Genomic DNA, 27,988 nt, shown 5'->3' with positions numbered 1-27,988 from the left:
AATCAGATTACATGGAGAGGGGGGACCTGATCCTAGATCACATTGAATCAGATTACATGGAGAGGAGGGACCTGATCTTAGATCATAATGAATCAGAGTACATGGAGAGGAGGACCTGATCCTAGATCATAATGAATCAGATTACATGGAGAGGGGGGGACCTGATCCTAGATCATAATGAATCAGATTACATGGAGAGGGGGGGACCTGATCCTAGATCATAATGAATCAGATTACATGGAGAGGGGGGGACCTGATACCATATCAGCACTCCTCCTCTGGGACACTGCCTTTATGAAACCAAACACATAGTTGTTAAATCTAGTTACAGCAGGTGTTTACTGCCATCTAGTGGAAGATACCAATAAAACACTTTATTTTCAGGGTGGGGAGGCGGCTGATTGAAACAGAAAGTTAAGTTGTTCTTTTGTACAGAATCCATTTTGAGACGACAGAGCAGAAGACGCTATATGGAGATTACTGACAAATAAAGTGAGTATTTCTCAGTATTTCTGAACAGTAATACATTCTAAAGGACAGAGTAAGATATAGTACTAGTAGTAGTTAGTAGAACTGTTATATGAGCTTAGTTGCTGACAGACAGCAGTTTTCAAAGTGGAAACTAATCAGTAGGTCTACATGTTATCAGTAAAACGTCTGGTAAAGATGGCGGAGGAGCTTTTACATTATATGGTTTTATGTTTATCTCAGGGTTTCTCATCCTTTTGTTCTTACCAGCACTTACACACCTGATTCAACTAATCATAAAATATTTTAAAACAGTTTAATATTTGAGGCATACAAATGAACATTCTCAAATGAAAACCTTTTGGGTTTGAAGGCCTGTTTACAATTATTAAAGGCCTACTAGAATTCATATTTGATGAAAAAAACACAGCTAAACCTGGTTTCTAGTAAATTATATGTTTATCTAAAATAATGTAAAAGAGATGTCTTGAAGAAGGACTATAATATAAAAACTGAAGCATGATTCAGTACAATGTCATGAGTTACTGCTGTCACATGCAACTGACTGTTAGCCCCACCCGCTGGATACTGTTGTTATATAACTATTGTTATATAAATGGGTGGTGACGTGTTTGACTATGATTGGTGTTAAAACAATTCTAATTAAATTATTAAATGAAATCATACTCTACCTTAACCACAATGTATTTAAAAATGCATTTTGTTTGTTATGAAAAAGAATGCTCTTAAACATTTGCATTTAAAGTATAACTTTTAATGTATATAAACAAAGTGCATATAAATCTAACCATTCAAAATAAATACAACCTGAACAACATAATAATAGAATATTTAACCATATCAAAGAAAAATAAATAAAAACGTGAAAAACGGCAGCATCCCAAAACATTAAACTGGTCCCTCTCTTCTCTCTCTTCTTTATTGCCATGTTATAACCAGCAGCACACAGCAATGCTGACCAGATTTTGCTTTTATGAGAGATTTGCATTCAGAAATGCAAGCTGCCTCACTTTCGAGGGGCTGATGCGGTTTCTTCTCTCAGTAATTATTTGTCCTGTTTTCGAGAAGACCCTCTCAGAGGGAACGGATGAGGCCACTATGCAGAGTCTCCCTGTCATGACTTTAGTAAGCCGTGGGCAGACAGAGGCCTTGTTCTTCCACCAGCTCAGAGGATCTGCAGATCTTTGGAAGAGGGGCTCCTCCAAATAGGATCGGACCTCCATTATGGCATCTGCTGAGGGATTCCTTCGTGCTGCATCCCCAGTTGCTCTCTCGTCAAACAGCATCCAAACAGCAGACGTTTGTGACACTACTGCTGGTGCTTCTGCTCCATCTGATCCCTCTTCTTCCTGATGCCCTGGTGCCTGAGCCAGCTGACTGCTGGGGCTGTCCCTCCCTCCCTCCCTCTTCTTCCTGTTGCCCTGGTGCCTGAGCCAGCTGACTGCTGGGGCTGTCCCTCCCTGCTAATGAGGTTATTCTTTGAAGAGCCTCATCAATCTCTCTGGCATCACTGAAGGCTAACTTCTTAAACCTGGCGTCAAGTGCAGCGGTTTCTGATAGCACGTGATTATATTCCATTCTGTGGAACTTTCTGTCCATTGATGAACATAGGGTGTCCATCAACTCGGTCACATTAAATTTGCTTCTCTCTGGCGTCTGGCTGTGATTCGCTGCAGACCCTTACACAGGAGTATCATTGTTGAGGTGGTCACATAGCTGAAAAGAGAGAACAGTAACTTATTAGTTCAGCTTCATGTTTAGTCTACTGATACTACATTCTCATCTACTGCTCATATACATATATAATACTGGATTAAATAATGATGCAGTAATAACTGCTTACTGTACCTCACTCCACTGATCTCCACAGTGACCTGCTCCAGGACTGCACACCTCCTCCACCACCTCCCATTCCTCTTGGGTCAGAGCATCAACAGGTGCATTGACAATGCCCAGGGTAGAGATGATGGCATCCTTTGACTCAAGAAACCGCTTCAACATATAAAATGTTGAATTCCACCTTGTAGTGCAGTCTTGTTTAGGCCTCAGCTCATGCATCCCCATCTGGCGTTGTGTAGACTTTAGTTTTTCAGCACCTACTGTGCTCCTGTGGAAGTATTCCACAGCTGCTTTCACTTTGTCCACAGTAGGCTTCATCACCTTCAGAGCATCTCTTACAATCAGGTTGATTGTATGGGCAAGACATGGATGATGGGTCAATTTATTAAACATTTTCATGGCTTTGGTTATGTTAGCTGCATTGTCGCTAACACAACAGACCACTTTTCCATCTACTTGTCCTTCTCTGGCCACTCTCAAAAGTTCCTCTGCCAAGTTCTCTGGGTGTGTCTGTCGCTGAACTCAAAGCAGTCCAGAAGACAGCTAGACATCGAAAAAATCTTCAATGAAGTGACATGTACCCGACATGTAAGAAGTGGTTACCCTTGATGTCCAGCAGTCAGTGGTAAGGCAAACTGCAGTAGCTTTTTAGACTCTTTTCCACACTGAAGCCTGTGTGCTCTCGTACATTTGTGGAAAAGTGATTTTGAAAGGGTTTTCCTGCTTGGAATTGTGTACATTGGATTTACATTATTGCTATAATTTCTAAAACCTCCACAATCTAAAATGGCTGGAAATCGGTGGCAATCATTTTAGCTAATGCAATATCAATGTGGCCTTGTTTTGCTAAAGACATAGACTTTGGAATAAACTGGTCCATAGAAGACTGCGTTGCTGTGGGTCATGGAGTAGGTCTACTGGACTGAGTGGATACATCTCCACCACTATCACTAGCAGGTCTACTGGACTGAGTGGATACATCTCCACCACTATCACTAGCAGGTCTACTGGACTGAGTGGATACATCTCCACCACTATCACTAGCAGGTCTACTGGACTGAGTGGATACATCTCCACCACTATCACTAGCAGGTCTACTGGACTGAGTGGATACATCTCCACCACTATCACTAGCAGGTCTACTGGACTGAGTGGATACATCTCCACCACTATCACTAGCAGGTCTACTGGACTGAGTGGATACATCTCCACCACTATCACTAGCAGGCCTACTGGACTGAGTGGATACATCTCCACCACTATCACTAGCAGGCCTACTGGACTGAGTGGATACATCTCCACCACTATCACTAGCAGGCCAACTGGACTGAGTGGATACATCTCCACCACTATCACTAGCAGGTCTACTGGACTGACTGGACACATCTCCACCACTATCACGAGCAGGTCTACTGGACTGACTGGACACATCTCCACCACTATCACGAGCAGGTCTACTGGACTGACTGGACACATCTCCACCACTATCACTAGCAGGTCTACTGGACTGAGTGGATACATCCCCACCACTATCACTAGCAGGTCTACTGGACTGAGTGGATACATCCCCACCACTATCACTAGCAGGTCTACTGGACTGAGTGGATACATCTCCACCACTATCACTAGCAGGTCTACTGGACTGAGTGGATACATCTCCACCACTATCACTAGCAGGTCTACTGGACTGAGTGGATACATCTCCACCACTATCACTAGCAGGTCTACTGGACTGAGTGGATACATCTCCACCACTATCACTAGCAGGCCTACTGGACTGAGTGGATACATCTCCATGTGTGGAGGAACTGGCTCCACCACTATCACTAGCAGGTCTACTGGACTGAGTGGATACATCTCCACCACTATCACTAGCAGGCCTACTGGACTGAGTGGATACATCTCCACGTGTGGAGGTACTGGCTCCACCACTATCACTAGCAGGTCTACTGGACTGAGTGGATACATCTCCACCACTATCACTAGCAGGCCTACTGGACTGAGTGGATACATGTCCATGTGTGGAGGTACTGGCTCCACCACTATCACTAGCAGGTCTACTGGACTGACTGGACACATCTCCACCACTATCACTAGCAGGTCTACTGGACTGAGTGGATACATCTCCATGTGTGGAGGTACTGGCTCCACCACTATCACTAGCAGGTCTACTGGACTGACTGGACACATCTCCACCACTATCATTAACAGGTCTACTGGACTGAGTGGATACATCTCCATGTGTGGAGGTACTGGCTCCACCACTATCACTAGCAGGTCTACTGGACTGAGTGGATACATCCCCACCACTATCACTAGCAGGTCTACTGGACTGAGTGGTTACATCCCCACCACTATCACTAGCAGGTCTACTGGACTGAGTGGATACATCTCCACCACTATCACTAGCAGGTCTACTGGACTGAGTGGATACATCTCCACCACTATCACTAGCAGGTCTACTGGACTGAGTGGATACATCTCCACCACTATCACTAGCAGGCCTACTGGACTGAGTGGATACATCTCCACGTGTGGAGGTGCTGGCTCCACCACTATCACTAGCATGTCTACTTGACTGAGTGGATACATCTCCACGTGTGGAGGTGCTGGCTCCACCACTATCACTAGCAGGCCTACTGGACTGAGTGGGTACTGGCTCCACCACTATCACTAGCAGGTCTACTGGACTGAGTGGATACATCTCCACCACTATCACTAGCAGGTCTACTGGACTGAGTGGATACATCTCCACGTGTGGAGGTGCTGGCTCCACCACTATCACTAGCAGGTCTACTGGACTGAGTGGATACATCTCCACCACTATCACTAGCAGGTCTACTGGACTGAGTGGATACATCTCCACGTGTGGAGGTGCTGGCTCCACCACTATCACTAGCATGTCTACTGGACTGAGTGGATACATATCCACCACTATCACTAGCAGGTCTACTGGACTGAGTGGATACATCTCCACCACTATCACTAGCAGGTCTACTGGACTGAGTGGATACATCTCCACCACTATCACTAGCAGGCCTACTGGACTGAGTGGATACATCTCCACCACTATCACTAGCAGGTCTACTGGACTGAGTGGATACATCTCCACCACTATCACTAGCAGGCCTACTGGACTGAGTGGATACATCTCCACCACTATCACTAGCAGGTCTACTGGACTGAGTGGATACATCTCCACGTGTGGAGGTGCTGGCTCCACCACTATCACTAGCAGGTCTACTGGACTGAGTGGATACATCTCCACGTGTGGAGGTGCTGACTCCACCACTATCACTAGCAGGTCTACTGGACTGAGTGGATACATCTCCACGTGTGGAGGTGCTGACTCCACCACTATCACTAGCAGGCCTACTGGACTGAGTGGATACATCTCCACGTGTGGAGGTGCTGGCTCCACCACTATCACTAGCATGTCTACTTGACTGAGTGGATACATCTCCACGTGTGGAGGTGCTGGCTCCACCACTATCACTAGCAGGCCTACTGGACTGAGTGGGTACTGGCTCCACCACTATCACTAGCAGGTCTACTGGACTGAGTGGATACATCTCCACCACTATCACTAGCAGGTCTACTGGACTGAGTGGATACATCTCCACGTGTGGAGGTGCTGGCTCCACCACTATCACTAGCAGGTCTACTGGACTGAGTGGATACATCTCCACCACTATCACTAGCAGGTCTACTGGACTGAGTGGATACATCTCCACGTGTGGAGGTGCTGGCTCCACCACTATCACTAGCATGTCTACTGGACTGAGTGGATACATATCCACCACTATCACTAGCAGGTCTACTGGACTGAGTGGATACATCTCCACCACTATCACTAGCAGGTCTACTGGACTGAGTGGATACATCTCCACCACTATCACTAGCAGGCCTACTGGACTGAGTGGATACATCTCCACCACTATCACTAGCAGGTCTACTGGACTGAGTGGATACATCTCCACCACTATCACTAGCAGGCCTACTGGACTGAGTGGATACATCTCCACCACTATCACTAGCAGGTCTACTGGACTGAGTGGATACATCTCCACGTGTGGAGGTGCTGGCTCCACCACTATCACTAGCAGGTCTACTGGACTGAGTGGATACATCTCCACGTGTGGAGGTGCTGACTCCACCACTATCACTAGCAGGTCTACTGGACTGAGTGGATACATCTCCACGTGTGGAGGTGCTGACTCCACCACTATCACTAGCAGGCCTACTGGACTGAGTGGATACATCTCCACGTGTGGAGGTGCTGGCTCCACCACTATCACTAGCATGTCTACTTGACTGAGTGGATACATCTCCACGTGTGGAGGTGCTGGCTCCACCACTATCACTAGCAGGCCTACTGGACTGAGTGGGTACTGGCTCCACCACTATCACTAGCAGGTCTACTGGACTGAGTGGATACATCTCCACCACTATCACTAGCAGGTCTACTGGACTGAGTGGATACATCTCCACGTGTGGAGGTGCTGGCTCCACCACTATCACTAGCATGTCTACTGGACTGAGTGGATACATATCCACCACTATCACTAGCAGGTCTACTGGACTGAGTGGATACATCTCCACCACTATCACTAGCAGGTCTACTGGACTGAGTGGATACATCTCCACCACTATCACTAGCAGGCCTACTGGACTGAGTGGATACATCTCCACCACTATCACTAGCAGGTCTACTGGACTGAGTGGATACATCTCCACCACTATCACTAGCAGGCCTACTGGACTGAGTGGATACATCTCCACCACTATCACTAGCAGGTCTACTGGACTGAGTGGATACATCTCCACGTGTGGAGGTGCTGGCTCCACCACTATCACTAGCAGGTCTACTGGACTGAGTGGATACATCTCCACGTGTGGAGGTGCTGACTCCACCACTATCACTAGCAGGTCTACTGGACTGAGTGGATACATCTCCACGTGTGGAGGTGCTGACTCCACCACTATCACTAGCAGGCCTACTGGACTGAGTGGATACATCTCCACGTGTGGAGGTGCTGGCTCCACCACTATCACTAGCATGTCTACTTGACTGAGTGGATACATCTCCACGTGTGGAGGTGCTGGCTCCACCACTATCACTAGCAGGCCTACTGGACTGAGTGGGTACTGGCTCCACCACTATCACTAGCAGGTCTACTGGACTGAGTGGATACATCTCCACCACTATCACTAGCAGGTCTACTGGACTGAGTGGATACATCTCCACGTGTGGAGGTGCTGGCTCCACCACTATCACTAGCAGGTCTACTGGACTGAGTGGATACATCTCCACCACTATCACTAGCAGGTCTACTGGACTGAGTGGATACATCTCCACCACTATCACTAGCAGGCCTACTGGACTGAGTGGATACATCTCCACCACTATCACTAGCAGGTCTACTGGACTGAGTGGATACATCTCCACCACTATCACTAGCAGGCCTACTGGACTGAGTGGATACATCTCCACCACTATCACTAGCAGGTCTACTGGACTGAGTGGATACATCTCCACGTGTGGAGGTGCTGGCTCCACCACTATCACTAGCAGGTCTACTGGACTGAGTGGATACATCTCCACGTGTGGAGGTGCTGACTCCACCACTATCACTAGCAGGTCTACTGGACTGAGTGGATACATCTCCACGTGTGGAGGTGCTGACTCCACCACTATCACTAGCAGGCCCGCTGACCTGATCCTAGATCATAATGAATCAGATTACATGGAGAGGAGGACCTGATCCTAGATCATAATGAATCAGATTACATGGAGAGGAGGGACCTGATCCTAGATCATAATGAATCAGATTACATGGAGAGGAGGACCTGATCCTAGATCATAATGAATCAGGTTACATGGAGAGGGGGACCTGATCCTAGATCATAATGAATCAGATTACATGGAGAGGAGGGACCTGATCCTAGATCATAATGAATCAGATTACATGGAGAGGAGGGACCTGATCCTAGATCATAATGAATCAGATTACATGGAGAGGGAGGACCTGATCCTAGATCATAATGAATCAGATTACATGGAGAGGGGGGGACCTGATCCTAGATCATAATGAATCAGATTACATGGAGAGGAGGGAACTGATGCTAAATCATAATGAATCAGATTACATGGAGAGGGGGGGACCTGATCCTAGATCAGCAATGAATCAGATTACATGGAGAGGGGGGACCTGATCCTGATTCAGCACTCCTCCTTTGAGACACTGCCTTTATGATTAAGGAATGCTGTTGTAAAGTGTAGTTACAGCAGGTGTTTACTGCCATCTAGTGGAAGATACCAATAAAACACTTTATTTTCAGGGTGGGGAGACGGCTGAGTGAAACAGAAAGTAAAGTTGTTCTTTTGTTCAGGATCCATTTTGAGACGACAGAGCAGAAGACGCTATATGGAGATTACTGACAAATAAGTAAGTATTTCTGAACAATAATTCATTCTAAAGGACAGAGTAAGATAATGAATATCTGTAATGAGATGTTACTAGTTAGTAGAACTGCTACTTGAGCTGAGTTGCTGACAGACAGCAGTTTTCAAAGTGGAAACTAATCAGTAGGTCTACATGTTATCAGTAAAACGTCTGGTAAAGATGGTGGAGGAGCTTTTACATTATATGGTTTTATGTTTATCTCAGGGTTTCTCAATCCTTTTGTTCTTACCAGCACTTACACACCTGATTCAACTAATCATCAAATATTTTAAGACAGTTTAATATTTGAGGCCAACAAATGAAGATTCTCAAATTAAAACCTTTGGGGTTTGTAGGCCTGTTTAAAATGATTATAGGCCTACATGAATTCACAGTTGAGGGTAAAAACACAACTAAACCGGGTTTCCAGTAAATTATATGTTTATCTAAAATATCGTAAGCGAGATGTCTTGAAGAAGGACTTAATAAAAGAGGACTGACGTCATGTGGTTCTGTTTCCCTCAGTGAGGAGCAGCCAAAAACTGAAGCAAGATTCAGTACAACGTCATGAGTTACTGCTGTTGAATGCATCTGACTGTTAGTAAGCTCTGGTTACTGTTGTTATATAAACGGGTAACGTGACAGCTGTTGAATGCATCTGACTGTTAGCGCCACCCGCTGCTTACTGTTGTTATATAAACGGGTAACGTGACAGCTGTTGAATGCATCTGACTGTTAGCGCCACCCGCTGCTTACTGTTGTTATATAAACGGGTAACGTGACAGCTGTTGAATGCATCTGACTGTTAGCGCCACCCGCTGCTTACTGTTGTTATATAAACGGGTAACGTGACAGCTGTTGAATGCATCTGACTGTTAGCGCCACCCGCTGCTTACTGTTGTTATATAAACGGGTAACGTGACAGCTGTTGAATGCATCTGACTGTTAGCGCCACCCGCTGCTTACTGTTGTTATATTAACGGGTAACGTGACAGCTGTTGAAACTGAAAATAAAAAATGATCTGTACAGAACCATTTTGAGATGACAGAGCAGCTCATAGTTTCATCTCTAAACTGCAACCCAGTTTCCAAGTAAAGTGAGTATTTCAGGTTAATAATGTAGAATAAAGTAGAGGGAACATTTGGAATCCACTAAACTAGTGTCGGAGTTCTGCTGAGTCATTCCTACCATGTGGTGTCTTTTCTGTCCCCAGGAAATATCAGTTCTTATTAACTGACAGAGTGTCACGACACGGATCAGTATACAGTTACAATACAGTTAAACACTCTGTGCTGCTAGTTACAACAGCGGTTTAAATGGTACAATGATTCTCTACAATGTACTTGTTTTGTCACATAAACTGAAATTAGGCAAACTATTCAAATGTTACAACCAGGAAATGACGGAATGATTTCTGAACAGTGCGCCTTTAACTGTAGCTATGTGGTCTTTACTTGAGTGTGTTTCAGCAGGATGAGGTCAGAGAGATGCTTCCAAGTCACTATTTTTCTGAACTCATAGAATCCTTTACACAATCTGATGGTATTGTGTAAAGAGTTACCATTAAAATGACCATAAGGTTTATATAGTACCCCCCCCCCCCCCCCCCACCCTTTCTAGATCTGACTGCTAATAGCTACTTTACTGAGGAAGAATGTACTTCCTAACCAGCTTCACCTGGAATGGGCCTAGTCCCTACAATGAAAAACAGCCCCAAAACCATTATTAAATAGGGAGACTTGAATGATCATATTTGATACTGTATGGTAATATAAAACACTTATTGTGGCAGGTAGCCTAGTGGTTAGAGCGTTGTAACTGTAAGGTTGCAAGTTCAAATCCCTGAGCTGACAAGGTACAAATCTGTCATTCTGCCCCTGGTGACTACCTCAAAAAGCTGGTTGAGAGAATGCCAAGAGTGTGCAAAGCTGTCATCAAGGTGGCTACTTTGAAGAAACTCAAATATAAAATATATTTTGATTTGTTTAACACCTTTTGGTTACTACATGATTCCACATGTGTTATTTCATAGTTTTGATGTCTTCACTGTTATTCTACAATGTAGAAAATAGTAAAAAATAAAGAAAATCCCTGGAATGAGTAGGTGTGTCTAAACTTTTGTCTAGTACTGTACATATGGACATACTATAAAGTATGTGCATCAATAGACTCTTAAGGATTCAAGTGGAACTGAGATGAGGAAGTGAATCTGTAGGCCTATGTGATTATGTTACAATTAAGTTACACTTGTTAAATCCCTGTGGGACGCTTTCCACACCTTGTAGTGTCCATTTCTTAATGAGTTGAGGCTGTTCAGGACAAAAAAGATGGGGGACACTCAATATTAGGAGGGTGTTCCTAATGTTACTTTATGTAATGGCACAGATTTGAATGCTTTATGTAATGTATTTTATCTATTGAAATATAGTTTTGATATATTTTAAAATGTGGTTTCATGGTGATTTATAATTTTTTCCAGAATCTCCAACCACCTCAGAGATCAGTCTCTCCAGTACCCAGTCATCTGTCCATGAAGAGCTACTTCTCTATGGATCGTCCAATATATTTTTGTGATGGATCAGGGACCTTTGACCCCAGGTAAGTTACTGGTCAGAATTGATGATATTTCTATTCGGCCCCAATTAATCGGCCATTCCGATTAATCGGTCAACCTCAAGTATATACTGTTAAGCATCTGCTTATAATTTGTTGTTAATGTCATATTTTAAGACACTGAGTGTACAAAACATTATGAACACCTGCTTTTTCCATGACGTAGATTGACAAGGTGAATCAAATCAAATTTTATCAGTCACATGCGCCGAATGCAACAGGTGTAGACCTTACAGTGAAATGCTTTCCTACAAGCCCCTAACCAACAATACAGTTTAAAAAAGTATGAATAAGAATAAGAGATAAAAGTAAAGAGCAGCAGTAAAAATAACAATTGCTAGACTATATACAGGGGGGTACCGGTACAGAGTCAATGTGCGGGGGCACCGGTTAGTCGAGGTAATATGTACATGTAGGTAGAGTTATTAAAGTGACTATGCATAGATAATAACAGAGAGTAGCAGCAGCGTATGGGGGGGTCGGCAATGCAAATTGTCTGGGTAGCCATTTGATTAGATGTTCAGGAGTCTTATGGCTTGGGGGTAGAAGCTGTTTAGAAGCCTCTTGGACCTAGACTTGGCGCTCCGGTACCGCTTGCTGTGCGGTAGCAGAGAGAACAGTCTATGACTTGGGTGGCTGGAGTCTTTGACAATTTTTAGGGCCTTCCTCTGACACCACCTGGTAAAGAGGTCCTGGATGGCAGGAAGCTTGGCCCCAGTGATGTACTGGGCCGTACGCACTACCCTCTGTAGTGCCTTGTGGTCGGAGGCTGAGCAGTTACCATACCATGCAGTGATGCCACCAGTCAGGATGCTCTCGATGGTGCAGCTGTAGAACCTTTTGAGGATCTGAGGACCCATGCCAAATCTTTTCAGTCTCCTGAGGGGGAATAGGTTTTGTCGTGCCCTCTTCACGACTGTCTTGGTGTGCTTGGACCATGTTAGTTTGTTGGTGATGCAGACGCCAAGGAACTTGAAGCTCTCAACCTGCTCCACTACAGCCCCATTGATGAGAATGGGGACATGCTCGGTCCTCCTTTTCCTGTAGTCCACAATCATCTCCTTTGTCTTGGTTACGTTGAGGGAGAGGTTGTTGTCCTGGCACCACCCGGCCAGGTCTCTGACCTCCTCCCTATAGGCTGTCTCGTCGTTGTCGGTGATCAGGCCTACCACTGTTGTGTCGTCAGCAAACTTAATGATGGTGTTGGAGTCGTGCCTGGCCGTGCAGTCATGAGTGAACAGGGAGTACAGGAGGGGACTGAGCACGCACCCCTGAGGGGCCCCTGTGTTGAGGGTCAGCATGGAGGATGTGTTGTTACCTACCCTTACCTCCTGGGGGCGGACCGTCAGGAAGTCCAGGATCCAGTTACAGAGGGAGGTGTTTAGTCCCAGGGTCCTTAGCTTAGTGATGAGCTTTGAGGGTACTATGGTGTTGAACGCTGAGCTGTAGTGAATGAACAGCATTCTCACATAGGTGTTCCTTTTGTCCAGGTGTGAAAGGGCTGTGTGGAGTGGCAATAGAGAGACTGCATCATCTGTGGATCTGTTTGGGTGGTATGCAAATTAGAGTGGGTCTAGGGTTTCTGGGATGATGGTGTTGATGTGAGCCATGACCAGCCTTTCAAAGCACTTCATGGCTACAGATGTGAGTGTTACGGGTCGGTAGTCATTTAGGCAGGTTACCTTAGTGTCCTTGGGTACAGGGACTATGGTGGTCTGCTTAAAACATGTTGGTATTACAGACTCAGACAGGGAGAGGTTGAAGATGTCAGTGAAGACACTTGCCGGTTGGTCAGCGCATGCTCGCAGCACACGTCCTGGTAATCCGTCTGGCCCTGCGGCCTTGTGAATGTTGACCTGTTTAAAGGTCTTACATTGACTGCTGAGAGCGTGATCACATAGTCGTCCGGAAGAGCTGGTGTAGTTTGATTCCATCTCAGTCCTGTATTGATGCTTTGCCTGTTTGATGGTTCGTCGGAGGGCATAGCGGGATTTCTTATAGGCTTCCAGAATAGACTCCCGCTCCTTGAAACATAAAAAGCTATGATCCCTTGTTGATGTCACTTGTTGAATCCACACCAATCAGTGCCAGGAGCACAGATTTGTGTTAAGAACTGCAACGCTGCTGGGTTTTTTACGCTTAACAGTTTCCCATGTGTCTCAAGAATGGTCCACCACCCAAAGGACATCCAGCCCACTTGACACAACTGTGGGAGTCATAGGAGTCAACATGGGCCAGCATCTCTGTGGAACGCTTTCTACACCTTGACGAGTCAATGCCTTGACAAGTTGAGGCTAATTTTAGGGTAAAAAGGTGGGGGGGGGGGGGGCACTCAGTATTAGGAGGGCGTTCTTAATGTTTTGTACACTCAGTGTATGTCTTTTGCTTTATGTAATGGCATATATTTTAATGCTTTATGTAATGTATGTAATCTATTGATATATAATTTTGATACATTTTGAAATGTAGTTACATGGTGATTCATTATGTTTTTCAGAATCTCCAAGCAAACTCAGTCTCTCCAGAGATCAGTCTCTCCAGTACCCAGTCATCTGTCCATGAAGAGCGACTTCTCTATGGATCGTCCAATACATTTTAGTGATGGATCAGGGACCTTTGACCCCAGGTAAGTTACTGGTCAGAATTGATGATATTTCTATTGAAGAGGAGAACCTTCAAGATCTGAAACCTGATGTATTTTGTGTATCTGAGTATATACTGTAAAGCATCTGCTTATCATTTGTTGTTTTTGTCATATATTTTAAGACACTGAGTGTACAAAACATTATGAACACCTGCTTTTTCCATGACGTAGATTGACAAGGTGAATCAAATCAAATTTTATCAGTCACATGTGCCGAATACAACAGGTGTAGACCTTACAGTGAAATGCTTTCCTACAAGCCCCTAACCAACAATACAGTTTAAAAAAGTATGAATAAGAATAAGAGATAAAAGTAAAGAGCAGCAGTAAAAATAACAATTGCTAGACTATATACAGGGGGGTACCGGTACAGAGTCAATGTGCGGGGGCACCGGTTAGTCGAGGTAATATGTACATGTAGGTAGAGTTATTAAAGTGACTATGCATAGATAATAACAGAGAGTAGCAGCAGCGTATGGGGGGGTCGGCAATGCAAATTGTCTGGGTAGCCATTTGATTAGATGTTCAGGAGTCTTATGGCTTGGGGGTAGAAGCTGTTTAGAAGCCTCTTGGACCTAGACTTGGCGCTCCGGTACCGCTTGCTGTGCGGTAGCAGAGAGAACAGTCTATGACTTGGGTGGCTGGAGTCTTTGACAATTTTTAGGGCCTTCCTCTGACACCACCTGGTAAGTGGACCTGGATGGCAGGAAGCTTGGCCCCAGTGATGTACTGGGCCGTTCGCACTACCCTCTGTAGTGCCTTGCGGTCGGAGGCTGAGCAGTTGCCATATCAGGCAGTGATGCCACCAGTCAGGATGCTCTCGATGGTGCAGCTGTAGAACCTTTTGAGGATCTGAGGACCCATGCCAAATCTTTTCAGTCTCCTGAGGGGGAATAGGTTTTGTCGTGCCCTCTTCACGACTGTCTTGGTGTGCTTGGACCATGTTAGTTTGTTGGTGATGCAGACGCCAAGGAACTTGAAGCTCTCAACCTGCTCCACTACAGTCCCATTGATGAGAATGGGGACATGCTCGGTCCTCCTTTTCCTGTAGTCCACAATCATCTCCTTTGTCTTGGTTACGTTGAGGGAGAGGTTGTTGTCCTGGCACCACCCGGCCAGGTCTCTGACCTCCTCCCTATAGGCTGTCTCGTCGTTGTCGGTGATCAGGCCTACCACTGTTGTGTCGTCAGCAAACTTAATGATGGTGTTGGAGTCGTGCCTGGCCGTGCAGTCATGAGTGAACAGGGAGTACAGGAGGGGACTGAGCACGCACCCCTGAGGGGCCCCTGTGTTGAGGGTCAGCATGGAGGATGTGTTGTTACCTACCCTTACCTCCTGGGGGCGGCCCGTCAGGAAGTCCAGGATCCAGTTACAGAGGGAGGTGTTTAGTCCCAGGGTCCTTAGCTTAGTGATGAGCTTTGAGGGTACTATGGTGTTGAACGCTGAGCTGTAGTGAATGAACAGCATTCTCACATAGGTGTTCCTTTTGTCCAGGTGTGAAAGGGCTGTGTGGAGTGGCAATAGAGAGACTGCATCATCTGTGGATCTGTTTGGGTGGTATGCAAATTAGAGTGGGTCTAGGGTTTCTGGGATGATGGTGTTGATGTGAGCCATGACCAGCCTTTCAAAGCACTTCATGGCTACAGATGTGAGTGTTACGGGTCGGTAGTCATTTAGGCAGGTTACCTTAGTGTCCTTGGGTACAGGGACTATGGTGGTCTGCTTAAAACATGTTGGTATTACAGACTCAGACAGGGAGAGGTTGAAGATGTCAGTGAAGACACTTGCCGGTTGGTCAGCGCATGCTCGCAGCACACGTCCTGGTAATCCGTCTGGCCCTGCGGCCTTGTGAATGTTGACCTGTTTAAAGGTCTTACATTGACTGCTGAGAGCGTGATCACATAGTCGTCCGGAAGAGCTGGTGTAGTTTGATTCCATCTCAGTCCTGTATTGATGCTTTGCCTGTTTGATGGTTCGTCGGAGGGCATAGCGGGATTTCTTATAGGCTTCCAGAATAGACTCCCGCTCCTTGAAACATAAAAAGCTATGATCCCTTGTTGATGTCACTTGTTGAATCCACACCAATCAGTGCCAGGAGCACAGATTTGTGTTAAGAACTGCAACGCTGCTGGGTTTTTTACGCTTAACAGTTTCCCATGTGTCTCAAGAATGGTCCACCACCCAAAGGACATCCAGCCCACTTGACACAACTGTGGGAGTCATAGGAGTCAACATGGGCCAGCATCTCTGTGGAACGCTTTCTACACCTTGACGAGTCAATGCCTTGACAAGTTGAGGCTAATTTTAGGGTAAAAAGGTGGGGGGGGGGGGGGGGCACTCAGTATTAGGAGGGTGTTCTTAATGTTTTGTACACTCAGTGTATGTCTTTTGCTTTATGTAATGGCATATATTTTAATGCTTTATGTAATGTATGTAATCTATTGATATATAATTTTGATACATTTTGAAATGCAGTTACATGGTGATTCATTATGTTTTTCAGAATCTCCAAGCAAACTCAGTCTCTCCAGAGATCAGTCTCTCCAGTACCCAGTCATCTGTCCATGAAGAGCGACTTCTCTATGGATCGTCCAATACATTTTAGTGATGGATCAGGGACCTTTGACCCCAGGTAAGTTACTGGTCAGAATTGATGATATTTCTATTGAAGAGGAGAACCTTCAAGATCTGAAACCTGATGTATTTTGTGTATCTGAGTATATACTGTAAAGCATCTGCTTATCATTTGTTGTTTTTGTCATATATTTTAAGACACTGAGTGTACAAAACATTATGAACACCTGCTTTTTCCATTTCGTAGATTGACAAGGTGAATCAAATCAAATTTTATCAGTCACATGCGCCGAATGCAACAGGTGTAGACCTTACAGTGAAATGCTTTCCTACAAGCCCCTAACCAACAATACAGTTTAAAAAAGTATGAATAAGAATAAGAGATAAAAGTAAAGAGCAGCAGTAAAAATAACAATTGCTAGACTATATACAGGGGGGTACCGGTACAGAGTCAATGTGCGGGGGCACCGGTTAGTCGAGGTAATATGTACATGTAGGTAGAGTTATTAAAGTGACTATGCATAGATAATAACAGAGAGTAGCAGCAGCGTATGGGGGGGTCGGCAATGCAAATTGTCTGGGTAGCCATTTGATTAGATGTTCAGGAGTCTTATGGCTTGGGGGTAGAAGCTGTTTAGAAGCCTCTTGGACCTAGACTTGGCGCTCCGGTACCGCTTGCTGTGCGGTAGCAGAGAGAACAGTCTATGACTTGGGTGGCTGGAGTCTTTGACAATTTTTAGGGCCTTCCTCTGACACCACCTGGTAAAGAGGTCCTGGATGGCAGGAAGCTTGGCCCCAGTGATGTACTGGGCCGTACGCACTACCCTCTGTAGTGCCTTGTGGTCGGAGGCTGAGCAGTTACCATACCATGCAGTGATGCCACCAGTCAGGATGCTCTCGATGGTGCAGCTGTAGAACCTTTTGAGGATCTGAGGACCCATGCCAAATCTTTTCAGTATTCTGAGGGGGAATAGGTTTTGTCGTGCCCTCTTCACGACTGTCTTGGTGTGCTTGGACCATGTTAGTTTGTTGGTGATGCAGACGCCAAGGAACTTGAAGCTCTCAACCTGCTCCACTACAGCCCCATTGATGAGAATGGGGACATGCTCGGTCCTCCTTTTCCTGTAGTCCACAATCATCTCCTTTGTCTTGGTTACGTTGAGGGAGAGGTTGTTGTCCTGGCACCACCCGGCCAGGTCTCTGACCTCCTCCCTATAGGCTGTCTTGTCGGTGATCAGGCCTACCACTGTTGTGTCGTCAGCAAACTTAATGATGGTGTTGGAGTCGTGCCTGGCCGTGCAGTCATGAGTGAACAGGGAGTACAGGAGGGGACTGAGCACGCACCCCTGAGGGGCCCCTGTGTTGAGGGTCAGCATGGAGGATGTGTTGTTACCTACCCTTACCTCCTGGGGGCAGCCCGTCAGGAAGTCCAGGATCCAGTTACAGAGGGAGGTGTTTAGTCCCAGGGTCCTTAGCTTAGTGATGAGCTTTGAGGGTACTATGGTGTTGAACGCTGAGCTGTAGTGAATGAACAGCATTCTCACATAGGTGTTCCTTTTGTCCAGGTGTGAAAGGGCTGTGTGGAGTGGCAATAGAGAGACTGCATCATCTGTGGATCTGTTTGGGTGGTATGCAAATTAGAGTGGGTCTAGGGTTTCTGGGATGATGGTGTTGATGTGAGCCATGACCAGCCTTTCAAAGCACTTCATGGCTACAGACGTGAGTGTTACGGGTCGGTAGTCATTTAGGCACGTTACCTTAGTGTTCTTGGGCACAGGCACTATGGTGGTCTGCTTAAAATATGTTGGTATTAAAGACTCGGACAGGGAGAGGTTGAAGATGTCAGTGAAGACACTTGCCAGTTGGTCAGCGCATGCTCAGAGTACACGTCCTGGTAATCCGTCTGGCCCTGCGGCCTTGTGAATGTTGACCTGTTTAAAGGTCTTACATTGACTGCTGAGAGCGTGATCACATAGTCGTCCGGAAGAGCTGGTGTAGTTTGATTCGATATCAGTCCTGTATTGATGCTTTGCCTGTTTGATGGTTCGTCGGAGGGCATAGCAGGATTTCTTATAGGCTTCCAGGTTAACTCAGTAACACTTTTAGAATATTGAGGTCATATGAAAACATTGTCCAAAACTCCAAAATATACAGTAACCCTAAAGATCTTTATTTATTAAATGCATTTTAAGTTATGTAAACCAAAATGTTTTTATATGTAGGTATCAGTATTTTGTCTCCCCCATACCCCAACTTCCTATCTTGCGAAATTTTTAAGGAGTTTTGTTTACACACCTCCTTGACAGTTTTGTTTACTCCCGCTCCTTGAAACATGAAAAGCTATGATCCCTTGTTGATGTCACTTGTTGAATCCACACCAATCAGTGCCAGGAGCACAGATTTGTGTTAAGAACTGCAACGCTGCTGGGTTTTTTACGCTTAACAGTTTCCCATGTGTCTCAAGAATGGTCCACCACCCAAAGGACATCCAGCCCACTTGACACAACTGTGGGAGTCATAGGAGTCAACATGGGCCAGCATCTCTGTGGAACGCTTTCTACACCTTGAAGAGTCAATGCCTTGACAAGTTGAGGCTAATTTTAGGGTAAAAAGGTGGGGGGGGCACTCAGTATTAGGAGGGCGTTCTTAATGTTTTGTACACTCAGTGTATGTCTTTTTCTTTATGTAATGACATATATTTTAATGCTTTATGTAATGTATGTAATCTATTGATATATAATTTTGATATATTTTGAAATGTACTTACATGGTGATTAATTTTGTTTTTCAGAATCTCCAAGCAAACTCAGTCTCTCCAGAGATCAGTCTCTCCAGTACCCAGTCATCTGTCCATGAAGAGTGACTCCTCTATGGATCGTCCAATACATTTTAGTGATGGACCAGGGACCTTTGACCCCAGGTAAGTTACTGGTCAGAATTGATGATATTTCTATTGAAGAGGAGAACCTTCAAGATCTGAAACCAGATGTATTTAGTGTATCTGAGTATATACTAGAGGTCGACCGATTATGATTTTTCGACGCCGATACCGATTATTGAAGGGCCGAAAAAAGCCGATACCGATTAATCGGAGGATTTTTTTATTTGTACTAATGACAATTACAACAATACTGAATGAACACTTATTTTAACTTATTATAATACATCAACAAAATCAATTTAGCCTCAAATAAATAATGAAACATGTTCAATTTGGGTTAAATAATGCAAAAACAAAGTGTTGGAGAAGAAAGTAAAAGTGTAATATTTGCCATGTAAAAAAGCTAACGTTTAAGTTCCTCGCTCAGAACATGAGAACATATGGAAGCTGGTGGTTCCTTTTAACATGAGTCTTCAATATTCCCAGTTAAGAAGTTTTAGGTTGTAGTTATTATAGGAATTATAGGACTATTTCTCTCTATACGATTTGTATTTCATATACCTTTGACTATTGGATATTCTTATAGGCACTTTAGTATTGCCAGTGTAACAATATAGCTTCCGTCCCTCTCCTCACCCCTACCTGGGCTCAAACCAGGAACACATCAACAACAGCCACCCTCGAAGCATCGTTACCCATCGCTCCACAAAAGCCGCAGCCCTTGCAGAGCAAAGGGGAACAACTACTTCAAGGTCTCAGAGCGAGTGACATCACCGATTGAAACGCTATTAGCGTGCACCCGGCTAACTAGCTAGCCATTTCACATCAGTTACACCAGCCTAATCTCGTGAGTTGATAGGCTTGAAGTCATAAACAGCTCAATGCTTGAAGCACAGTGAAGAGCTGCTGGCAAACGCACAAAAGTGCTGTTTGAATAAATGCTTACGAGCGTGCTGCTCCCTACCATCGCTCAGTCAGACTGCTCTATCAAATATCAAATCATAGACTTATTATGACATAATAACACACACAAATACAAGCCTTTGGTCATTAATATGGTAGAATCCGGAAACTATCATTTCGAAAACAAAACGTTTATTATTTTCAGTGAAATACGGAACCGTTACGTATTTTATCTAACGGGTGGCATCCATAAGTCTAAATATTGCTGTTACACTGTACAACCTTCAATGTTATGTCATAATTATGTACAATTCTGGCAAATTAATTACGGTCTTCACACAGTTCGCAACGAGCCAGGCGGCCCAAACTGCTGCATATACCCTGACTGCTTGCACGGAACGCAAGAGAAGTGACACAATTTCCCTAGTTATAAGAAATTCATGTTAGCAGGCAATATTAACTAAATATGCAGGTTTAAAAATATATACTTGTGTATTGATTTTAAAGAAAGGCATTGATGTTTATGGTTAAGTACACATTGTTGCAATGACAGTGCTAAATCATCACCCGTTTGGCAAAGTAGGCTGTGATTCGATGAGAAATTAACCTCTATGGGCTAGGCGGGACGAATTCGTCCCACCTACGCAACAGCCAGTCTAATCCAGTGGCGCGATTTTCAAAACGTTTGAAATGCTATTACTTCAATTTCTGAAACATATGACTATTTTACAGCTATTTAAAGACAAGACTCTCGTTAATCTAACCACACTGTCCGATTTCAAAAAGGCTTTACAACGAAAGCAAAACATTAGATTATGTCAGCAGACTACCCAGCCAGAAATAATCAGACACCCATTTTTCAAGCTAGCATATAATGTCACAAAAACCCAGAAGACAGCTAAATGCAGCACAAACCTTTGATGATCTTCATCAGATGACAACCCTAGGACATTATGTTATACAATGCATGCATGTTCTGTTCAATCAAGTTCATATTTATATCAAAAAACAGCTTTTTACATTAGCATGTGACGTTCAGAACTAGCATACCCCCCGCAAACTTCCGGGGAATTTACTAACAATTTTACTAAATTACTCACGATAAACGTTCACAAAAAGCACAACAATTATTTTAAGAATTATAGATACAGAACTCCTCTATGCACTCGATATGTCCGATTTTAAAATAGCTTTTCGGATGAAGCACATTTTGCAATATTCTAAGTACATAGCCCGGCATCACAGGGCTACCTATTTAGACACCCGGCAAGTTTAGCACTCACCAATATCAGATTTACTATTATAAAAGTTTGATTACCTTTTGTTGTCTTCGTCAGAATGCACTCCCAGGACTGCTACTTCAATAACAAATGTTGGTTTGGTCCAAAATAATCCATCGTTATATCCGAATAGCGTCGTTTTGTCCGTGCGTTCCAGAAACTATCCGAAATGGTAAATAACGGTCGCACGCATGGCGCATTTCGTGACAAAAAATTTCTAAATATTCCTTTACCGTACTTCGAAGCATGTCAACCGCTGTTTAAAATCAATTTTTATGCCATTTTTCTCGTAGAAAAGCGAAAATATTCCGACCGGGAATCTCCTTTTCGGCAAACAGAGGAAAAAATCACAAAGACGGGGGCGGCCGGGTCACGCGCCTAAGCCCAGAGTACCTTGATCGGTCACTTGAAAAAGGCGATCAAGTGCTTCAGCCTGGGGCTGGGATGACGACATTCTGTTTTTTCCCGGGCTCTGAGCGCCCATGGACGACGTAGGAAGTGTCACGTTAGAGCAGAGATCCTTTGTAAAAGATAGAGATGGCAAAGAAGTTCCAGAAATGGTCAGACAGGCCACTTCCTGTAAAGGAATCTCTCAGGTTTTGACCTGCCATTTGTTTTGTCGTGGTTTTGTCGTGCCCTCTTCACGACTGTCTTGGTGTGCTTGGACCATGTTAGTTTGTTGGTGATGCAGACGCCAAGGAACCTGAAGCTCTCAACCTGCTCCACTACAGCCCCATTGATGAGAATGGGGACATGCTCGGTCCTCCTTTTCCTGTAGTCCACAATCATCTCCTTTGTCTTGGTTACGTTGAGGGAGAGTTTGTTGTCCTGGCACCACCCGGCCAGGTCTCTGACCTCCTCCCTATAGGCTGTCTCGTCGTTGTCGGTGATCAGGCCTACCACTGTTGTGTCGTCAGCAAACTTAATGATGGTGTTGGAGTCGTGCCTGGCCGTGCAGTCATGAGTGAACAGGGAGTACAGGAGGGGACTGAGCACGCACCCCTGAGGGGCCCCTGTGTTGAGGGTCAGCATGGAGGATGTGTTGTTACCTACCCTTACCTCCTGGGGGCGGCCCGTCAGGAAGTCCAGGATCCAGTTACAGAGGGAGGTGTTTAGTCCCAGGGTCCTTAGCTTAGTGATGAGCTTTGAGGGTACTATGGTGTTGAACGCTGAGCTGTAGTGAATGAACAGCATTCTCACATAGGTGTTCCTTTTGTCCAGGTGTGAAAGGGCTGTGTGGAGTGGCAATAGAGAGACTGCATCATCTGTGGATCTGTTTGGGTGGTATGCAAATTAGAGTGGGTCTAGGGTTTCTGGGATGATGGTGTTGATGTGAGCCATGACCAGCCTTTCAAAGCACTTCATGGCTACAGATGTGAGTGTTACGGGTCGGTAGTCATTTAGGCAGGTTACCTTAGTGTCCTTGGGTACAGGGACTATGGTGGTCTGCTTAAAACATGTTGGTATTACAGACTCAGACAGGGAGAGGTTGAAGATGTCAGTGAAGACACTTGCCGGTTGGTCAGCGCATGCTCGCAGCACACGTCCTGGTAATCCGTCTGGCCCTGCGGCCTTGTGAATGTTGACCTGTTTAAAGGTCTTACATTGACTGCTGAGAGCGTGATCACATAGTCGTCCGGAAGAGCTGGTGTAGTTTGATTCCATCTCAGTCCTGTATTGATGCTTTGCCTGTTTGATGGTTCGTCGGAGGGCATAGCGGGATTTCTTATAGGCTTCCAGAATAGACTCCCGCTCCTTGAAACATAAAAAGCTATGATCCCTTGTTGATGTCACTTGTTGAATCCACACCAATCAGTGCCAGGAGCACAGATTTGTGTTAAGAACTGCAACGCTGCTGGGTTTTTTACGCTTAACAGTTTCCCATGTGTCTCAAGAATGGTCCACCACCCAAAGGACATCCAGCCCACTTGACACAACTGTGGGAGTCATAGGAGTCAACATGGGCCAGCATCTCTGTGGAACGTTTTCTACACCTTGACGAGTCAATGCCTTGACAAGTTGAGGCTAATTGTAGGGCAAAAAGATGGGGGGGGCACTTAGTATTAGGAGGGTGTTCTTAATGTTTTGTACACTCAGTGTATGTATTTTGCTTTATGTAATGCCATATATTTTAATGCTTTATGTAATGTATGTAATCTATTGATATATAATTTTGATTCATTTTGAAATGCAGTTACATGGTGATTCATTTTGTTTTTCAGAATCTCCAACCAAACTCAGTGTCTCCAGAGATCAGTCTCTCCAGTACCCAGTCATCTGTCCATGAAGAGTGACTCCTCTATGGATCGTCCAATACATTTTAGTGATGGACCAGGGACCTTTGACCCCAGGTAAGTTACTGGTCAGAATTGATGATATTTCTATTGAAGAGGAGAACCTTCAAGATCTGAAACCAGATGTATTTAGTGTATCTGAGTATTTACTGTAAAGCATCTGCTTATCATTTGTTGTTTATGTCATATATTTTTTATACAGTGAGTGTACAAAACATTATGAACACCTGCTTTTTCCATGACATAGATTGACAAGGTGAATCCAGGTGAAAGCAATGATCCCTTATTGATGCCACTTGTTAAATCCACTTCAATCTGTGTCGATGAAGGGGAGGTTAAAGAAGTATTTTTAAGCCTTGAGACAATTGAGACATGGATTGTGTATGTGTGCCATTCAGAGGGTGAATGGGCAAGTCAATATATTTAAGTGCCTTTGAATGGGGTTTTGTGGTAGGTCTCAGGCACAAAATTCTAGTAATGGCGTTGTGGACATGTTATTCATTCCAGAGGCTACTACCACACTCAGACAGCACAGTATACTGTTCCCAGCTGTCTGTCTATGAACACAGTATACTGTTCCCAGCTGTCTGTCTATGAACACAGTATACTGTTCCCAGCTGTCTGTCTATGAACACAGTATACTGTTCCCAGCTGTCTGTCTATGAACACAGTATACTGTTCCCAGCTGTCTGTCTATGAACACAGTATACTGATCCCAGCTGTCTGTCTGTCTATGAACACAGTATACTGATCCCAGCTGTCTGTCTATGAACACAGTATACTGATCCCAGCTGTCTGTCTATGAACACAGTATACTGTTCCCAGCTGTCTGTCTATGAACACAGTATACTGTTCCCAGCTGTCTGTCTATGAACACAGTATACTGATCCCAGCTGTCTGTCTGTCTATGAACACAGTATACTGTTCCCAGCTGTCTGTCTATGAACACAGTATACTGTTCCCAGCTGTCTGTCTATGAACACAGTATACTGTTCCCAGCTGTCTGTCTGTCTATGAACACAGTATACTGTTCCCAGCTGTCTGTCTATGAACACAGTATACTGTTCCCAGCTGTCTGTCTATGAACACAGTATACTGTTCCCAGCTGTCTGTCTATGAACACAGTATACTGATCCCAGCTGTCTGTCTATGAACACAGTATACTGTTCCCAGCTGTCTGTCTATGAACACAGTATACTGATCCCAGCTGTCTGTCTATGAACACAGTATACTGATCCCAGCTGTCTGTCTATGAACACAGTATACTGTTCCCAGCTGTCTGTCTATGAACACAGTATTCTGTTCCCAGCTGTCTGTCTATGAACACAGTATACTGTTCCCAGCTGTCTGTCTATGAACACAGTATACTGATCCCAGCTGTCTGTCTATGAACAGTGACTTCTCCATGGATCGTCCTGTTAATTCCAGTGGTGGAAGATCAATCACCTTTGACCGAAGGTACGTCACCACATTTTGAGAATCTTCAAGATGTCATATAGATATGTTGTTGTAATTTGTAATTTGTTGTAACTGAGTTTATTAGAGTAATTACTGCACCCTCTTATATCTCTGTAGTGGATGGTCTACTCTGTTAGAGGATCAGTATCTCTCCTTTATCTCTGTAGTGGATGGTCTACTCTGTTAGAGGATCAGTATCTCTCCTTTATCTCTGTAGTGGATGGTCTACTCTGTTAGAGGATCAGTATCTCTCTCTCTCCTTTATCTCTGTAGTGGATGGTCTACTCTGTTAAAGGATCAGTATCTCTCTCTCCTTTATCTCTGTAGTGGATGGTCTACTCTGCCAGAGGATCAGTCCAGGTGTGCAGTGTGCCAGCAGGTTCTGAGGGATCCAGTCTCTATCACCTGTGGACACAGGTTCTGCAGACAGTGCATCACCAGATACTGGGAGAAACCTGCTCCTTCAGGAGACTATGACTGTCCTCAGTGTAGAAAGAGATCCAGAACACGTCCTGTACTACAGCACCTGGGGGAACCCAATGATGCAAGAGGCTCTGAAAACAGTAAGACCACTTGCAGACCTGTGCTAAGTCAATACCTCAATATGATTTAAATGTAGTTAACTACAATAATATGAGATAATATAAGTTACTGTAGTTGTGGAGGCCCACATTTCATCCTGTCAATGACTGTGTCTGATACACATCCATTTTACTCCTCCCTTGTAGTGGATGACAGCCTGCAGAGAGCTATAGTAAACCATAAAGACAGTCTGCAGAGAGCTATAGTAAACCATAAAGACAGTCTGAAAAGGAGGTATGAATGTGTGATAGAAGGCATGGAAACAGCAGGGAACCAAACTCCCCTCAACAGGATTTACACAGAGCTCTACATCACAGAAGGAGAGAGTGAAGGTGTTAACAATGAACATGAGGTGTGGCAGCTAGAGACAGCATCCAGGACACCAACCTCACATGACACAGCAATCCACTGCAATGACATCTTTAAACCCTTACCTGGCCAAGAGAGAAGCATCAGAACTGTGCTGACGAAGGGTATCGCTGGCATCGGAAAAACAGTCTCTGTGCAGAAGTTCATCCTAGACTGGGCTGAAGGGAAGGCAAACCAAGATGTGGAGATCATATTTGTGCTTCCTTTCCGGGAGCTGAACTTGATCAAAGATCTCCAGTACAGTCTTCTCAGACTTTTAAATGACTTCCACACAGAACTAGACATAGGCAATGCAAAGAAACTCACTGCCTGTAAAGCTATATTCATCTTTGATGGTTTGGATGAAAGCAGACTTCCATTGGATTTCCAGCACAATGAAAAGGTGTCTGATGTCACCCAGACATCATCTGTTGATGTTCTGCTGACAAACCTCATCAAGGGGAATCTGCTTCCCTCTGCTCTCCTATGGATAACCTCCCGACCTGCAGCAGCCAATCAGATCCCCCCTGAGTGTATTGACCAGGTGACAGAGGTACGAGGGTTCAATGACCCACAGAAGGAGGAGTACTTCAGGAAGAGATTCAGTGATGATGACCTGGCCAGCAGAATCATCTCACACATAAAGACATCAAGGAGCCTCCACATCATGTGCCACATGCCGGTGTTCTGTTGGATTTCTGCAATAGTCCTTGAACACATGTTGAGTACAGACAAGAGGAGAGAGATGCCCACGACTCTGACTGAGATGTCCATACACTTCCTGCTCATTCAGACCAGCCTGAAGAACCAGAAATATCATGGAAGAGATGAGATGGATCAAGAGGAGCTCATGGAGTCAGATAAGGAAATTCTTCTGAAGCTGGGGAAGCTGGCGTTTGAAAATCTGGAGAAGGGTAATCTCATGTTCTATGAAGAAGACCTGAAAGAGTGTGGCCTTGATGTCAAAGAAGCCTCAGTGTACTCAGGAGTGTGCACACAAATCTTTAAAGAAGAGTCTGTGATATTTCAGAGAGTGGTGTACTGCTTTGTTCATCTCAGCATTCAGGAGTTTCTCTCAGCTGTCTACATGTACCATTGTTACACAGCCAGGAACATGGATGCACTGAAGCCTTTCCTCAAGCGAAAGTCTAGAGGTGTGTCTGAAGAGCTAACCTTGCATGAGCTGCTGAAGAGTACCGTGGATAAAGCCTTGGAGAGTAAGAATGGACACCTGGACCTTTTTGTCCGCTTCCTTCATGGCATGTCACTAGTGTCCAATCAGAAACTCCTACGAGGTCTGGTGACACAGACAGAAAGCAGTCCAGAGAGCGTCCAGAAAACAATCCGATCCCTTAAGGTGATGCAGAGGAAGAACATGTCCCCTGAGAGGTGCATCAATCTCTTCCACTGTCTGATAGAGATGAAAGACCATTCAGTACAGAAGGTCATCGAAGTGTACTTGAGGTCAGAAAAGAGATCCAAAAACCTCACACATGCTCAGTGTTCAGCACTGGCCTACATGCTGCAGATATCAGAGGAGGTTCTGGATGTGTTTAACCTGAAGGAATACAAGACATCAGAGGAGGGTCGTAGGAGACTGCTCCCAGCTGTGAGAGGCTGCAGGAAAGCTCTGTAA

At 44.9% G+C, this 27,988-nt stretch overlaps 1 protein-coding gene across 1 annotated transcript; it reads left to right on the top strand.

Moving 5' to 3' along the window:
• Positions 1 to 388: 388 nt before the first annotated feature.
• Positions 389 to 27,988, top strand: LOC123732898 (NLR family CARD domain-containing protein 3). Its single transcript, XM_082971994.1, has 11 exons — positions 389 to 492; positions 2,812 to 2,953; positions 8,722 to 8,777; positions 11,255 to 11,373; positions 13,886 to 14,014; positions 16,536 to 16,664; positions 19,398 to 19,526; positions 23,893 to 24,021; positions 25,360 to 25,422; positions 25,750 to 25,985; positions 26,151 to 27,988. Exons 4-11 carry the CDS (start codon positions 11,306 to 11,308, stop codon positions 27,986 to 27,988), a joined length of 2,721 nt encoding a protein of 906 aa, XP_082828120.1. The 5' UTR covers positions 389 to 492; positions 2,812 to 2,953; positions 8,722 to 8,777; positions 11,255 to 11,305.

The sequence above is a fragment of the Salmo salar genome, unplaced genomic scaffold (genome assembly GCF_965601325.2).
Source record: "Salmo salar unplaced genomic scaffold, fSalSal1 ptg000519l, whole genome shotgun sequence".
Lineage (NCBI taxonomy): Eukaryota > Metazoa > Chordata > Actinopteri > Salmoniformes > Salmonidae > Salmo > Salmo salar.
This window is presented reverse-complemented; position numbering and strand designations above follow the sequence as displayed.

Bases quoted from the DNA above. Each gene is read 5' to 3' on its own strand.
- LOC123732898 (XM_082971994.1), top strand. From the start codon at position 11,306: ATGAAGAGCTACTTCTCTATGGATCGTCCAATATATTTTTGTGATGGA. The intron at 14,015-16,535 runs GTAAGTTACTGG...TATGTTTTTCAG, and splicing joins TCAGGGACCTTTGACCCCAG to AATCTCCAAGCAAACTCAGT. The intron at 16,665-19,397 runs GTAAGTTACTGG...TTTGTTTTTCAG, and splicing joins TCAGGGACCTTTGACCCCAG to AATCTCCAAGCAAACTCAGT.